Raw genomic sequence first — 18,059 nt, forward strand, 5'->3', positions numbered from 1 at the left:
AAAAGGTGTTTGTGTTCTGTATGCACTCTGTATGTTTCTCAAAAGGCTGGGGCAGTAGACCAGAAGACCCCATGCAAGGATTAAAAATGTTAACAACTATACATTCAAGCAACTGATCAACCCAAGAAAAAGATTATTTTGCTGATAAGATGGTAAGACAGAGTTGGAGGTCTAATTTATTATGAGTCCAGGTTAAAAATAAAAGGAAACACTTCATACTCAAAAAGGAAATTAACAAAATTTATACTCCGCAGACACACAACCGGACAGAATACCACTGACTTCTTAAGCTGGAGCAAAATCTTAACCGAATGGCCTAAACATGATTCTATTCTTACAAAGGGAATATTGTATGCTTGATTCTTCAAATGACTACTCATGTTGTAGTTAGCTTTCTTTCTTTTCCCTTTATCCTGGAGCCTGCCCTCTCATTTCATGCCCAGACTCCTAATGCTAGCTACAAATTGCAATGTACAGGGTACCACTGCCAATTTGCCAAATGTCTTTCATCAAACACGGTGCAAAAAAAATCTCAGAGGAAAGTCAAGATACATTTACTTGTCAGACGACAAATGTGAACGCACTGGGAGGCAGTAGGGGCTATAAGCTCAGGGGTTTGATTCATAATCACTCAGCTGCTAAAACATTCTCCACAGATGCAAGTGGACAGCACATTTGTCACTATGAAGGATTTTGACACATACTGATCACAGGGCAGAGATATAAAATGATGCTGCTGCTCAGAGAGGTTGAAGGAAACTCTGTCCCTGCTGAATATGGTCATTATACCCCTCTAACCAGAGCATTAGCATTTTCATATTACTTTGGATTTTATTTATTAAAAATCAATCCAGAAATATTTTATGATACTATTTTATTTGCATTTATTCCTTCTAATTGTTGCTTGCAGAAAATCATTTTGATATTCCACCCTCCATGGAATAAATTGTCTGAGTGAAAAATGACCTCTGGCCTTCAAGCTGATTAGCAGGGGTAAGGGGCATGATCGCATATATTTATTGGGAAAAATAGTAAGTGCATGGATGATGATTATAAATGTTTTATTTATGTACATTTAATATTTGAGTAAAGTTTCATTATCTAGTGGTTTTAAATCATTTGAGTGTCCGCCCTGCCGACACACTCAGATTCCTGGGGCAATACATCTTGTAGAAACACTTTCCTTTTATATGGAAAATAGCTTACTCATGACTATCATTATTCTCGGCTTTCATCTCCAGCACATATAAACTACAAGTCCTTCAAGTTATTTAAGAGCAATTGACTGTTGAGAAATGTGTCTTGCTTTAGTAGCTGCTAATAGCTCCTTTTAAAGGAAGATCACTGTGATTACTTTACCTCAAACTGTTTCAATTTGGGAAAAGCATTAAGAAATAATAAAATATAGTATGGACTTGATGACTAAATAACAACATTCTTAAAGATAATAAGAAAAAGAATAGGGGTTACCCAAGTGCCTCTCTTATAAGCCACCCCCCACCTTTGTCTTGGGGTGTCAAATGAAAAGAGGATTAAGTCAGAGTGGGGAAGAGGGAGAGAAGAAAGATGGGAAGTGAGCTGAGGGTAGCTATTAACACCACATATGCAGACACACACCCCCTCTCCACTTTCTTTCCAGCTAGCAACCACTGAAACAACATATAAGCCATCACTGAATCCTTCCTCTCAACTTCCAAAGATTTGCTCTCACAACACTTGACATCAGCTGAAAAGAGTAAGTTTCCCCATTAGGACAGATAGAAGTGACTTAGATTGACATATAGACACTATTATGTATAAAATAGATTAATAAGAACCTACTGTATAGCACAGGGAACTCTACTCAATACTCTGTAATGAACTATATGGGAAAAGAATCTGAAAAAGAGTGGATATATGTATATGTATAACTGATTCACTTTGCTGTACACCTGAAACTAATACAGCATTATAAATCAACTAGACTCCAATAAAAATTTATTTTTAAAAAAAGTGACTTAGACGTCTGCTAGTTGGGGTAGTTTAGCCATTATGTGACCAACAATCAGCCCTGGTCCATATCTTGGATTAAGGTGTTGGATTAAGATGAGTTTTATCTAATGTATGGGTCCAAACCTCAACTTTCTCTAGCTATCTGGGCTGACTCATGTGATACTCCTCTTGGAATAACATGCATTTTGTAGAAGTGGTAAGTTTTGACATTCATTTTAAAGTCTGACTTGGTATTTTAAAAATCGAGATGAATTGGGATAAATGAAACAGAATCTAGCTAGATATACTTTTCAACTATGAAGAAACCAATGAAGGGGGAACAATGTGTACTACAATGAAGAGGATATTTGCTGAGAATGGGGGAAAAAAGGAGGAAAAATCACATCATATATTTTAAAAACGTATTGCCCTCTGTCCCATTAATGTCATAGGCTAATCTCCGATCAGTAAATGACAGCTTTTTTCCTATGGAACAGTAATTTTTATTTACATATATTGTAGTTGTTGATGGTATCTGCAGCCAGATGTCTGGAAAAGGAAGTCATTTCACCCCCTTCCAGTCCCCAAGGGGCTATTAACTTTATACTGACGCAAACTAATATTTAGACACAATTCCCTAGCTCCTACCAAAAAATGTAGTTATCTCTCCCGTCAAATAAAGTTAGTATTTGTAAAAACATTTCAGCAGGCAAGATATCATCAACTGGGTCTGAAGCACTTAGCTTAACATTTTTTATCTGGCAGCCAATAATTGATGACATAAAGAAGTTTCTCATTAAAACTATTAAAGTGACAATCTGATTATACAAAATGATATATCCAATGGCACCATGAATTATGTGACCTAATGTTTCACAAATTAGATTACACATGGCTTTATCATAAAATAACTAACTTTTCATAAACAACTTATGATGGGAAAGTTTGTAGATTTGGTAGTTTTCTATATTTATTCACTTGATAATCTAGAGAAATCTTCAAATCATGGCCATTTGGGGGAGAAATACATATTCATATTTTATGGTTGTCTCATTCCATATATCACATTCTGCAGTCACGATTATAAAATTATAGGGTTTTTTAACTACTAAAAATTATAAACTTTAATATTTTACTACTTTCCACTAATATCTATATTTTATAGTACAAATATAAATTATTGCTTTGAAAAACCTATGATTCAAAGAATGGGAGTGTTTCCAAAGCATTGCAATGGCAGTTGCTATACCATTGTACTATCAGGAAAGGGTGTCTAACTTAAAATCTGAACTGGCTTTGTAAGTTGGTAGAAGCACTGGCCATTTGTGTAGGAGACAGCACCTTATGCTTGAAGCACCTAACAGCAAAGCTACTAGCAAGTAACACTCTACATTAGAAATAATGAGGACAATGATGTACGATATTCTAGACAGACCTTTGCCAGGAGAGGCAGACAAGAAACACTGGAAATATAAGCCAGGATAATGAAAGAACAACGCTGCCTACTGCACAACTTTGCCTAATAAGGAAGTTTCTGTCTCTCTACTCTTATACTTTTGAAATAAATGAACTTAATCCTTAAAAGTTGATAGGATGAGAAAAATCACAATTCATCACATATTCCACAGAAGAAATAAAATAGAACTTCTGTTCTAAAAGGAAAACTAACATCAGATAGAGGAAATAGGTAACTGCCAAAGTGCTCTAACTTAAAATAATTTATATATAATTATATGGTGACTAAAGGAAAATTTAACTACATTCCAAGATTCTACCCATACTTCAGAATCAGTATAATTTTGAGTGAAGAGGAGAATGAAGGAGTAAAAGCACATACACTTAGAGGAGATTTTGTAATATATGTTATTTACATATATTTCCATGGACTCAAGGTTTATTTGGTAGTGAAAACTAAATAAATAGTATTCTTTGTATCTTGAATAAAAAATAAAGTTTTCCCCTACTGATGTCAACTTACAACTGACTGTATCTGGAAACATTAATTGAAGGTTGAGGGGGAGGGATAAATTGGGAGATTGGGATTGACATATACACACTACTATATATAAAATAGGTAACTAATAAGAACCTACTGTATAGCACAGGAAACTGTATTCAATATTCTGTAATGGCCTATATGGGAAAATAATCTTTAAAAAGCATGGATATATGTATATGTATAACTGATTCACTTTGCTGTACACTTGAAACTAACACAACATTGTAAATCAACTATACTCCAATAAAATTTTTTAAAACTTAAAAAAAAAAAAGAAAGTTGAGGAAATGGGCCCAATGCTAAAGGATACATTCACTAGTCAGATAAAGATTTTTAAACATTTAGTCTTATGACTCCACATAGCCGGAACCAAGTTTTGCCCCTGGTTATATGAATGTGAATTCCAACGTCATCTTGTGTCTACACATAAGTTCAGGTTTTATCCTTTTGAAGGCTTCATCATAAGCATCTTTAACATGCTGGTCAGGCTCCCCCAAATAATGGTTGTTTCCACTTAGTGACCCATCTCGAAGTCCCTTTTAACAACATGCTCCCAAGTGCCCAGAAAGAGTTCTACATCAAGGTATAATTACATGGAATGGGGCAGATTTAGAGAATAAACTTCTTTCTGTAAACAATTTATAGCACATTAAATGCCCAATTATAACTGAAAGCATTCTGCAGCTTGACAAAGCTGGAAATCTATCTGCTAAAGCCATATCATTTTATGGAAAGGGCTCAGAATTCTTTGTCTGTATGGCAACTTATAAGTTGTTTTCCTTTTAATTCTACGTTATTTTAGTAAAAAATATAAGTAGGAAACTTACCCAAGTTCTCTGATCAGGCAGTTGGAACTGGGAGCAAAATTGAAACAAAAAACAAAAAATTACTTCTGTATCAGTATCTTTATTGCAATCTATCCTTTGAGAAATTAACATTTATACTAAGTAATTTTTGTTTATCATGTAACTATATCTTGAGTAAAAGCTTTGGAAGTGAAAATTAATAATTTTATAACACTGCTGAGTTTCCTCTATTTACCTAAATTAAATTTTAGAATCATGGTTATAAACCAGAATGTGCTTATTTCCAAGAAAGCTAAACACTACTTACTATCAAATCTTAAATAGCAAAGTAGATACTTCCTTTTTATTTGTTTGTACTCACTGTAAAACAAGATTCCTAAATTTTACTTTAATAACTAAAAATTAAGCAATTTCCTGCAAAAAAGATAGTCTCTTGCATTTTTACAATGTTAGTAACAAAGAAAATAAGATATTTACTCAAATGTGAATCACCGAGTAACAAAAAGGTAATGTCCTTGGAAAAAAACTGCTTGACTTCTACTAGGATGGGACTGAGACCATCAGTAGGCCAAACACCGAAGGATATCAATGAAAAGAATTACAAATGTCGAGTTATTTATGACAACTTATGACAAGAATCAATGGAGAAAACTTCAGTGAGTTAGAAGCACTATCAGAAAACACAAATGTTACATCTTTAAAAATATCATTTTGATTGGTTAAAGGGGATATATCTTGCTTTCTTAGATTATGGTATCTTTAATAAGGAAGATGCACAGTTTTTAATGATAAAAGGTTTATCACAGAAGAAATCTAACACAGGAAACACTTGTTGAAAGCAAGAAAGAAGATGAAAGGCAAAAGACTTAAGTGATTTTCACACCCATGTATAAATGATAACTTGGGAAAAGACCTTAGTCTTTTTCCCAGTTCCTTGGGATACAGTAGCAAGTAGACATTTTAAAGGAGGAAAATTCAAAAAACGAATGCATAAAGGACAGAAATGGAAGTAAAATAGAGTCTCTGTTGCAGATCAACACAAAGCCAAACATCTGAAAATGAAATACATAAATAACCAAAAATAATATTTAAACTATAGGAAAATCAAACAAAGGAATAATAGCCACTTTTATAACAGTATAATTGCCAAGTGATATCTATGGCAATTCAAATGAGCTATCGAAGTGAATGCAAAGTACCCAAAATGCAAAGTACCCAATGAAATGGACATTCCAAAGATCACATGGCAATATCATTTCCTCCATCTCACCTCCTGTGGCTGTCATCTTCTTTTCAAAATTATAATCTGAGACTCCACAAGTAATTTTCAACCACATATTCAGGAAGAACCTCTGTAGTGTTTATTTCACCCCTATATTAAACTAACTTATTTATAAGAGAAAAATATAAAGCTAAATACTCCTCCAGTGGCCCGACAGAGCAAACATACTTCTTTAAGAACTGAACTGAGAGGAATTTAGACCCTAAGAATGATAAAACCATCATTTACCTTTTGATTTTGATGTATGTGTTCCTATATGTTTGGGGCATTTTTGACAAGGATTTGAAAAATATACATTATTCCAAAAAGCAGTAAGATGGCCTAATAATCTTTCAATAACATTTAATAAATACCCACTGAGGTGTTTGACTTTCATTGATTAGGCACTGTTCACTGGGGAAGGAGGAGGGCAGAATACAAAGATATACAAAAAATTGTAAAATCAGCCTTGCCCAGAGAACACCACTACCAAGCATTTACATATCTATCTATATATAGGTTTTCCCTGAAGCAGCAAGAACATGTGGTCTCCTCTTTATTATTATAATATCACTGAGAAGTAGATAGGGTAGGTATTATTCTCATTCTGAAGATGAAGATACAGAAGGCCCAGAGAGACCATGTGATTTGCTCCAATATACTTTAAATGAAAAATGAAGCAGCGAATGGTCTTAACCAAGCACTTATGTAGCTACAAAATCATGGCAAGCCCTGGGAGCAGAGGCAAGTCCTTCCATGTTGGCTTCTTGCTCTGTGCCACCCTGATTGCCCCCCAACAAGGCAGCACGAAGAACACAGTAAGCACCTTTCCAAGGACTTCTAGATACTTGGTATAGCCCCACCAAAAAGACTGGGCTCAGAGGATGGCAGAGGGTATTTTACTGACACCCTTTATGTTCAAAATGGAATACTTCTGCAACCAATAATAATAAGAGCTTTTCCTCATCTAGGTCCTTCCATATGCCAAGCACAATGCTAAACACATAATGTACGTGATCACTAATCCTTGCAGCTCCCCTGGTAAGGCTGGAGGGGTGTTCCCATTACACTGATAGAGAAGGCTCGGAGAGATGAATTACATTGCACAAAACTGAAACATTTTTGTGAATAAGTAGGAAAGCCAGTTCTAAAGCAGTTATTTCTGGCCCCCAATCCTGGGCAGTTTCTCTTAGTTTTCATTTGTTTGTTTGTAGGAAAGTAGATCTTGAGGCTAGGACAGAATTGATAGAGGATTAGAAAGAACAAAAACGTTCTGCAGAAACTTCAGAACATTTGAGGCAGATTTTCTGAAAGAACAGACTGGTCTGAACGGTTGGTGAAAACTGAGTGACCCGAGCTTCTCTCAGGCTACGCTTTTTATGCCACCTGTATTCCACTGATATACAGCCCTTACACATGAAAATAGCCACCATGGTTATCAAAATAATGAAATATTTCTGTAGTCGTTGGTAAATAGCCTCTGCCCCAACTACCCTGAATGTCCTCCTGCAGCCCTGGCCTCCTTCCAAAAGACCCTTCAGACAGCCCACCGGCCAGCAACTAAAGCATGAACAGTTGGTGCAGCCAGGGCTTCCAGGACCCGGCTCCAGAATGGCAGGAGTCCATTCTGATTGATCAGTAGTCATTACATATGATGTGTTAAATAGCTGAGTATCACTGTTAGGTCCTGTTCTTATAGCAACACGCAGCAGTGGGCAGTCCCTTATACCAAGACGCGACATTCTGGTGTGGGAAGAAAACTCTCTGCCACTGTGACTCTCACAGGCTTATTTTCAATGGTCTGAGTGGGTGATTACTGTACTCCAAGCACTGAACATGTGCCTCATCTTTTGTGGTCCTTCATTAACTTTGGGAATCTTAAAACATAGCAGATTTTCTTATATTAATATTATTTGATTAAAAACATGTATATACTATATTTTTAATTCATTTTTTAACATCTTTATTGGAGTATAATTGCTTTACAATGGTGTGTTAGTTTCTGCTTTATAACAAAGTGAATCAGCTATACGTATACATATATCCCCATATCTCCTCCCTCTTGCATCTCCCTCCCACCCTCCCTATCCCACCCCTCTAGGTGGTCACAAAGCACCAAGCTGATCTCCCTGTGCTATGCGGCTGCTTCCCACTAGCTATCTATTTTACATTTGGTAGTGTATATATGTCCATGCCACTCTCTCACTTTGTCCCAGCTTACCCTTCCCCCTCCCTTTGTCCTCAAGTCTAATTTCTATGTCTGCATCTTTATTCCTGTCCTGCCCCTACGTTCTTCAGAACCATTTTTTTTAATTCTCTCTCTATATATATGTGTTAGCATATGGTATTTGTTTTTCTCTTTCTGACTTACTTCACTCTGTATGACAGATTCTAGGTCCATCCACCTCACTACCAATAACTCAATTTCATTTCTTTTTATGGCTGAATAATATTCCATTGTATATATGTGCCACATCTTCTTTATCCATTCATCTGTCAATGGACACTTAGGTTGCTTCCACGTCCTGGCTATTGTAAATAGTGCTGCAGTGAACATTGTGCTACATGATTCTTTTTGAATTATGGTTTTCTCAGGGTATATGCCCAGTAGTGGGATTGCTGGGTCGTATGGTAGTTCTATTTTTAGCTTTTTAAGGAACCTCCATACATGTATATATTATATTTACAACAGCTGCATGCACATGTAAAGATATTGATAGATAACACTGCCCATCTTCTGAACCAGTAAATTTACCTTAGCTAGCTAGAAATCTTGAATTTCAGAGAGGATAGGGACCTTACACCCAACTCCCTCATCTGACAGGTAAGGAAACTAAGAGCCAGTAGACTGAGTCACTCAAGGACACTGAATCCCAGTGGCTTTTTTTTCCCTCCCTTATACCATGTACTCACAGCACTTAATTTTGAAATGATTAATTACTAGATTTTAAAGATAATTAGAATATGAAAACCACTTGATTTATTGTGATTAAATGTAGATAATTATAATATCCTTATAAGCATTTAGTTAGGAAGTTATCAAGAGAGACATACTTTGGGGTAATATCTGACACAAAACACACATTATGTTCAGTTTTTTTAGCCCATGAGGCTGGCAAGTGCAATTTAGGTCAACCTAAATGTGGAAAATAAGTACCCGATAAACATTTACTATTTTAAAACTTGCTTCTTTTCCATAAAATAATTTAATAAGTGATATCATCCCTTAGTCTTCCTACACAAAATGAATACTAAGTGGAACATTTCTAACCCCTTTAATACTAAATCATATATTTTTGCAGTTTAAAATAGAGAGAATTTTTGAGCAATGATAGATTTCTCCAGCTAACCCAGAATATGGTATTTCAGCTCTCATACTTTGTTGTCCAGAATTTAGGAAAGTACTTTAAAAAATGAAGAAAGAAGAGGTGGTGGCAGGGACGTGAAAGGTGGAAGGAAGAGTCATATCCCATGACTTAATTTAATTAGCTCATAACGTTCTATAAGACAGCTTGCATAGAATTCCACCAATTTTATTAGAGGAGCATAATTTTTGGTTTGAATATATTGAAACAGAACAAATCAGTTAACTCTGTTTTCAAGCATTTTCATAAAAATTTTGCTTACTATCTATAGAGACCAAAGCGTATATCCTTAATAATAAGTAAACAAAAAATAAAATATCATTAAGAAACCAGACTCAAGATATTTATATATTTCTTCTTTCAATAAAATTCCCCGCATATTTATTGATACGTAAGTCAGCTTTTTAAAAAATGACCAAATATGTAGGGACATAAAGATGAACCAATTAGATAACGCTGCTTTGTATTTTCCTTGCAGTGAGAAACTGTACATATTTTGATAAATGGACACAACTCCATCCAGCAAATAGCTCTGTGTATTGTGGTGAATTCTTGTGCAATTACAGAATTTTGTTGGAATGCCCAGTGGTCTCTAGATAAATTCCTTCACCCTCTATGGTAACAACTTGTCAGGTAGACTCATTTCCTGTTTTTATCTAAGCACTGAAAGGACATGAGCGACCTTCATGAGTTTGGGACAAGTCACACTACGATCCATTTCTTACGATCACAAATTTTTAAACATGAAAGGCAACTTCAATATTTAATTTCTTAACTGAATTCTACTCACTCTAAAATACACTTTGGCTCAGTAAGTAGTTAATAGAGAATAATTTAACAGCAAAACCATGTTGTTTTTTCACATATATTAACTACTTTTTCTTTAAAGAGTTTGGGTTTTAATTCTGCTAGAATTTCCTGTGTTCTTCCACACCAGCGTCATAGGAAATCCTAGTGTTCTCAAGATTTCTTTCATTTCATTGCACCTGCTTTTCAGGATCAACAAGTTAGTTTACAAGCTTGAAGTCTCAAATTCAACATACTTACTTGTGGGTGAAATAAGAATCCTGGAGAAGGTCTCAAGTATTTCTCTTTTAAAGCTTCAAGTGGGTCAGTTAGTTTTCTTTTCTCTACTCTGAAAGGTTAAAATTAGATTTTGGAGATGAATCAGTCTCATATATCAATCCCTGCATACTCGCTGACATTTAAACAGCTAACAATAAAGCAAATGGTAGGTTGCTGGGAAGCACACTAATAAAAATATAAAGACATCTGTTCAGTTCTTGAAGAATACTCCTGGCACTTCTAGGCGCTCAGAGAAAGACGGGTCTTTTTATAATGGAAAATCCTATTGAATGACTAGTAATAATAATAATGAGGAAATGTAAAAAATGAAGTCATGAAATCAGAGGATTTGGTCACAAATTTGTACCTTTCCATTTTAAATGTACACAAAAAGGCTTGGTGATTTCAAAAGCATAAGAACAGGGCTCATTTTAAAAATTAAAGTCATTTTCTATCAAGAAGGTGCTTCCTCAAATCGTCATCATATTTCTTCTACATTTGTGAATGTCAGCAGGAGCGTTTCTAAGCGAACTACACACCCTGCTAGCCGCTCTCAGGCATAGGTATCTTCTTTTCGATACTGCTGCTGATAAACAGAGTAGGTTAAAGGGGGGTGGTAGGGAGAGGATGAGGAACTTTTTGAAGACAGGGAGAGACATTATCAAACTTATAATATAGCCCTTCTGCTTTAGAAATGTTTGTCATTCTATTTTCTATTAATCATATAGGAAATGACATCGTGGACTGAATTAATTTCCTTCATGAACTGTTGGTGATTTCCTTTTAAAAACTGTGAAATAAGTATACTTTAAAATAGAATCAAAACGAATAAAAACAGCTCCCACTTTTTTTTTTTTTTTTTCCCGGTACGCGGGCCTCTCACTGTTGTGACCTCTCCCATTGCGGAGCACAGGCTCCGGACGTGCAGGTTCAGCGGCCATGGCTCACGGGCCCAGCCGCCCCGCGGCATGTGGGATCTTCCCGGACCGGGGCACGAACCCACGTCTCCTGCATCGGCAGGCGGACTCTCAACCACTGCACCACCAGGGAAGCCCTCCCACTTCCTGAAATTGTACGTATGCTATGTTTTACATATACTATTTCACTTATTGAAATAGGTGCTCTTATACCCATTTGATGGATTAAAAAAAGTTTAAGACATGAGAAAGCTGAGATTTCAACCCAGGTCTTACACTAAAACTGGTAAGTTTAGGTCTTTCATGAGTTTGGTAAAGTGACATGCCTAAAGCCTCAATTGACACTGATGTACCAGAGAAAAGATTGAGATTAGAGACAGCAGGAGGGAGGTCAGGAGGTGATGGAGAAGAGTGGAATGGGTGTATGAAGGAACTGGAAGCCCATTGCCATTGGAAGGGTCTAAGAAAGAGAGGCTGAGAACTTATCTTCACAAAGGGCTGAGACATACTGCTGAGTTGGAAATACAACCTTACTGGCCATGTGTAACATATGAGCTACACACAAAATATGGAAGATCTGTTTTTCCTTCTTTTTCTTCCTCTGCCACAGAAATGAAAATATAATAATTGTTTTTTTAAAAAAAGTGCCCAAGCATGGTAATGATGGCTCTGAGACATTTTTGTACTGTCCTTTTCTATGCCCCTTGTCATGTTCAAGTAACATACTGGCAATGTTTCTTGGTTAATGCATTGAAGATAATAAAGGTAGAAAAAGAGTTTGAAGGGAAAAGAGTTTGCAGCTGTGGTACCTATTAAGTCATAGGCACTCAAAAAAAATATTGTTGAATGAAGGAATTGAACAAAATTGTCTCTTGATAAAATAAAAAGAATCAGGCAAAAATATCAAATTCTCCCAGCTTAAATAAGTCCAATAAAAAATTATCCACATTTTCCATTAACTCTTGACAATGTTCACGATTTGAATGAGAAAGTAAATGGGAAAATTTGTGGTAATATTTAAAATACATCACAAATTAATTATTGTTATTCATACACTTTGAAGAAGACTAGTTTTTAAAAACTAAATCTTTCTGAATGGTCGAGTGTTACAGAGTACTGTCTAAGAGGCTGTTTATTAGCATATATTCCCCCCCAAAAATTTTTGGATGCATCAAAGGAAACTGGATAATGAAGGCATTAAACAGAGATGTGTTTTTTAAGCTGACCACTCACATTATATACAAAGCATTTTTGTGAATAATATTTCAGTTACATGGGGTTCCTAGGAGATTTATTTAGAAACAGAATAGGACCAGTACTTATTAAGGATGTGTTGGTAGGTTAACAAAGAGGAAACGCTTGCTATGTCCCATCTCATTCCAAATAACCTGACCCATTCAAGTACCAACACATATTTGCATTAATCCTTCAGGAGCCTCATTCTTCCACCACTTGACAACTTGCTTTAAATATGGCTTTCCCATATTTTCCACTTAAAAAAATGTGTTTAAAAATAAATTTATTGTCAAGGGAAAGAACTCTGTGGGCCTATTCCAAAACCCCAAATTCGGAGACATCCAAAAATAAGTCCAAACCTAATGAGTTGACTTTCCGAATAAAAAATGAACTCACCAGATCAAACAACTTTACTTTCTGCTTTATAAGAATAATAAAAAAGGTTTGTTAAAAGCCGTAACTTTATAGTGTGAAAACTACCTTTCATTCTTCTGCCCACATTTAGCAGTCTCCCATCCACCCTTACCTGTAAATAGGGTCCATGAAGAAAGGAGTGGGTCTAGCATGCTGTAAGGAACCATCAGATGCTGGTCTTGGTTCACCGTTGCCTCCTTTCTTTTCCCCAAACACGTGGTTTTTACGAGGCTCTGTCAGCTTGGTCCCACTGGCTCTACTCCTACTGCCCATACTTAGATCCAGGGGTTGGTCTTGGCTTGTGGCCGGCGTCACTGGAGGCTTGGCGGGTACTGGGGTCAAGGGCTTCTCGTCCTTGCGTTTAGTGGTGAGATCAAAGGGAGACTCAGAGCTGCCCTTCTGCAGTTTCTTTACTTCACTTGGTGACTGGGGTTCCATTTTCAAAGGTAACGATCTCAAGTCTCTATCAGGAAATGGGTACATTGATTGAGAGAATGCTGGAAAAAACGGGAGGGGAAACATGGAAGGGTAAGGTAAAGCTCCAACTTTTTTGTCTTGCAGCCCCACCAGTCCTGCTGAACCAAAGTATTTCTCAGCAATAGAAGCAATAGCCTTTATAGAATCATTCACAGCTCCTGACACCGCAGTCTGCTCCTCTAAAGATGGTGAGAAAATGGAATGATTGCTGTATTCTTTCTTATTATGTATTGAAGCCAGATTCGGAAGAGGGCTTACTTTGTCTTTGAACATTTTACCATTTTCTTTAAATTTCTCTTTATCACTTTCAATGTCACTTTCCAGGTCAGAGCCCGAGGTGGTTTCCAGGTCACTGCCACTTGGCGTACTGACATCATCAAGGTCACTACTCTCTGACTGGTCACTGATTTTCTCAAGGGGCCTCTCTTCAGAGGACCTCTCGGGCTGGAACTCCACTGGCTTATCGTCCCCTACAGGTGGGTGTTTAGATAGTGCCTTCAAAATATCCTGTGTAGCTGGCAGTATCTGAGGATGTGTCATGAGGGGACTTTGACTTTTGTTTGTCTGTTCAGTACTTGACAGTCCTTTAACAGGAGAACTAGCAGGTATCAAAGGAGGCCTGTGGTACAAGCCGGAAGGAAACAGACCAGGGAAGCTAAAAGAAAATCCAGGAGCTGTTGGAAAGGTAAGACCAGCAGGATGCCTATTGGCGCCAAAATAGTCAGCAAGGCCCGGGTTGGCATGACTCATATTAACCATGGACGTTTTATCCATAGCTGGGGTTCCAGGAAGTGAAATGCCTTGGCCAAAAAATCCACCTGCCGCAAAATGGTTCTTGCCCTCACAAAACCTCCTGTGTTTATTTAAGGAAGACGTAGTGCTGAACATTTGTCCACAGTCTTTGCACTTGATTTGGGTTCTGCAATCAGCATGCATGCGCTTATGACGACAAAGGTTTGAAAACTGAGTATAGGATTTATGGCAGACCTCACCTGTGTGCAAACAACAAAAAAGAATCTCAGGCTTTATGGCAATTGCTTCTGAATTTAGCATGTATCACAATTGGTTTACCCCAAATTTCAATTAGGAAGCCAGGAAAAGATGTTGGAGGCACCAAAGTGGGTGCTCCAAACACAGAAAACCCCATTTCACTAGATTCCAAAGCAAGGCATCCAACCTGACAAATGTCTTGAGACAGCACAAATATTTCATATATATATATAAATATTCTGTCATCCCCATTGCATAATATTTTGTATCATATTTGTGTATTTAAATATTAATTAAAAAGTCAAATTCCAGCATGCATTGATTTCCCACCCAATTACTACACTAACAGAATCTTTACGATTAAATTCTTAAGATGTACTAAACATTAAACGGAACAGGAACCCCTTTAAAATTTTAGACCACTTAAAGAATTCTATATTGTAGGCATCAACACAAAATAAAACAGCCTTTCCCTTGACTAGAAACTTCACCTTTATTCCCTCTCCCCTTGGGGAAAAAGCCTGTGGCTGCTCTACTATTATTTAATTTGTATTATATCATATGCTCTCATCATTCACACATCAAAGCCACACAACAATGCACATTGTGTATTCTGAGACATTTTTAACAATCATTTTCATGATTTGAGAAAGACTGACATAATTTACAATGGCGCTATTTTAAGCCTGCAAAGGAAACTAAATTGAATGTAGCCCATCCTGCATTGCTGGTTCCCATGAACTATGATCACGTCCTCTGACTTCCCCTCACACCAGTGGTTGTGCTAACCTTCCTGCATTTATGAAACCCCGTCCTTGGGAAACATGTCCACTTGTTGTCATATCTTCACGGGTTATCTCCGGGCTTGACTTCTATGTGGTACAGCCAACTACAGTAAGCAGGGGAGAGTGCGCTGAATGCTATAATCCAGTAAGAACACAGCAGTGGGTGCAGCTGGGAAATAACTCTCGTCCCCGAGAATTTGCCAGAAAAGTAAAACATCTTCTTCCTCATATATGTGTGAATAGATCTAAGTACATTTTAAGACGGAAATCCATAACCCTTAATAATTCCTTTGCTAGGTAGGAATCTTACTCAATACACGCCTGGCAGGATTATAGTATCCATTTCCCAAGCATCACAGCTTTTATGTTACTTTAATAAAGATGAGTTCCCTTTATGTGTGAGCTTACTTTCATGCTTCTGTGCATGTTTAATACATGCAGAAACATGATATGCCTTGTTGGTAGTTGTTGAAACCAATTTATATAAGAAATTAAATTGAAGACAAAATGCAACATTTATTTCTTTCACGTGATGACTGCCTTTAAGCTCCTAAGTCAAAACAATAACAATTTAAAAAGAAAATTCAAAGAAGATTTTATAGACCTTCAGTCATACAAAACTCATACAGACAGAACTTGGATTATCCCACACACAACCAAACAGGAAGTACCAAGTGATTCTATGTCTATTTCTTTTACCACTAACAATTAAAATGCATTGCTACACTTATCAATGTGCTTAGTAATATTAAAGGAGCTTTCAACTGTGGAATGATTTATGACATTGTAGAGACTATAACATGCATTTTAATGAGAAGAGAAGATGTGAGTGATTTCTTTTCAAGTTATTCTACTGGAATATTGACCAGAGTCTGCTTTAAAAATATATACTAGTTAACCATATACAATAAATACACATACTGTTTAAATTCTTTGATACACTAATTAAAACCATATGAAGTAGAGGGTAGAAACATGAGACTTTCGCTAGTTATACTAATTCAGCTATGAGCAATAACAAGAAATAGTAAATAAAATATTGATGGAATTATACATGTGCACTCACTAAGAAAGTGACACCTCTCCTCTGGGCATTAAAAGGTGTTGAGAAAAGATCTTGATGGGTATTCAAACAAGGTATAAGTTTTTGAAAGGTTAGCAATGTTTTACCAAAGAAATGTTGCTCTCTACACTTCTTTCTAATAGCTGGATAGATTTAAGAAAATCAAGAGTCACAGAGGTGCATCTGAATTTCCTGGTTATAGGCTCTGTTACACCAGTGAATGGTGTTTGTATCAGGTCCCAAGAACACAGGATCTGGGATGTCTCCTTAGGCAGAGGCTTTGTTTTTCTCACTTGAAGATCTTGCCTGGCCCACCACAAACCACCAGGCCTCCAGGTAAGTGGCTCGATTGATGCTACAGTCTATACTCTACTGTAATCTTCTCAGTAATAAGGAATTAGCCAGCAGTTTACATTGCATTTTTCTAGTTATTAAACAAATTAAGAGGTATTTTGAATATATTCAGCCTATTAGAGCATGTGGTTTCTATTTGGGAAGGCTGGAGGTTTCTGTAAAGGCAGTGAGTAATTGCCTTAGCACTGATGACTCTGGGCTCAAGCTTGGTGGCACACTGTAATAAGAGACAGTTGCCATAAACACACCGGGGGGGGCGGGTAAATCGTGGTGTGTGGCCTTCTGGTGAGAAACAGATATCAACTCTAGGTGAACCTCCTCCACTCCAAAGTCTCCACACCAACTCCTCTTTTGTTCTGAAATTACACGGCTATTATTCACAATTACCCCATGGTCCTCTGTCAGATTTTATATTTGAAGAATGCCATCTGCTATTTAAATTTACCAATAATTACTGAAAATACATTCATGGGAAATAGTCTGCACAATCTGATTGGAAAGGGACACCCTATAATGCTTTAAAGCAAAACACTTGATTTCAACACAATTAAAATTACAGATCCCAGAATTTTAGATGATAGGAATTTCTATTTTCTGACTTTTACTTTAAATAATAAAGAAAGCATTAAATGGGTGATCATAATTCACTGTGGTCAATTCCTCCCTATTTTCCACCAAAACATGAGAAATTTATCCAAATTCATTTCTGAAAAAATCAGAAATAAATGAACTATGTATGTCTGTAGCACTTGCAAGTACATTTTAGGGCATTACGACCTAGAGTCAGGAATGTCTTTTTGAGACAAGAAGTCTAAAATTTCCATTGTATACTTTATTTCCCATGACTTTCAACAGTGCTTCCTCAAGGGAGACTAGAGAGCACCCTTTTGTTTCTCTGCTAGGCCTCTTTACTCCACCAGGGAACAGAAGAACATATGAGCAAAACAGGATGCTAGGGTAAGCTGGAAAGGGAAAGAAAAGCTCTCTTGGTGCTTGGAAACACAAAAGAGGGCTGTGTAAAGGCAAAAAGGAGGAGCGCTAGTCTCTGGCATCTCCATGTTGGCACTGAAAATTAGGTTTTTTTCCATTGGGTCCTGTAGTAGTGTCTCATATACCTACTACAAACCATCAAATATTTGTCAGAGAAACTGTTTTGCAAGGGTTCCCAAGTCAGAGGTTTTGCCAACTCCTGAGTATGTTTCATCCAGTTCTATGCTTATCTGGATCCAAAATCTGTCTTAAATTTTGTAACACAGCTCAGTGAGTCACTGTGTTTATATGCCCAGCCGAGCAATAGATGAAAAGAAGTCCAGAGTCGTTGCCCAGATGGACTAAGAACAACTGATTTTCCATATG

General features: G+C 36.8%; 1 protein-coding gene across 9 annotated transcripts in view; it reads right to left on the reverse strand.

The window, feature by feature from the left end:
- MECOM (MDS1 and EVI1 complex locus) overlaps positions 1 to 18,059 on the reverse strand; it is a 169,211-nt gene that overhangs the window by 19,186 nt on the left and 131,966 nt on the right. For 4 of the 9 annotated variants that reach the window (XM_060099098.1, XM_060099097.1, XM_060099102.1 and 1 more), the window contains exons 7-9: positions 13,147 to 14,503; positions 10,450 to 10,537; positions 4,798 to 4,824 (exon numbers count right to left, since the gene is read on the reverse strand). In XM_060099098.1, the coding sequence (XP_059955081.1) occupies positions 4,798 to 4,824; positions 10,450 to 10,537; positions 13,147 to 14,503 (1,472 nt within the window). The remainder of the gene's footprint in view (positions 1 to 4,797; positions 4,825 to 10,449; positions 10,538 to 13,146; positions 14,504 to 18,059) is intronic. The other 5 variants (XM_060099100.1, XM_060099099.1, XM_060099103.1 and 2 more) reach the window with 2 other exon arrangements.

Source organism: Mesoplodon densirostris, chromosome 5, assembly GCF_025265405.1.
Source record: "Mesoplodon densirostris isolate mMesDen1 chromosome 5, mMesDen1 primary haplotype, whole genome shotgun sequence".
Taxonomy (NCBI): domain Eukaryota; kingdom Metazoa; phylum Chordata; class Mammalia; order Artiodactyla; family Ziphiidae; genus Mesoplodon; species Mesoplodon densirostris.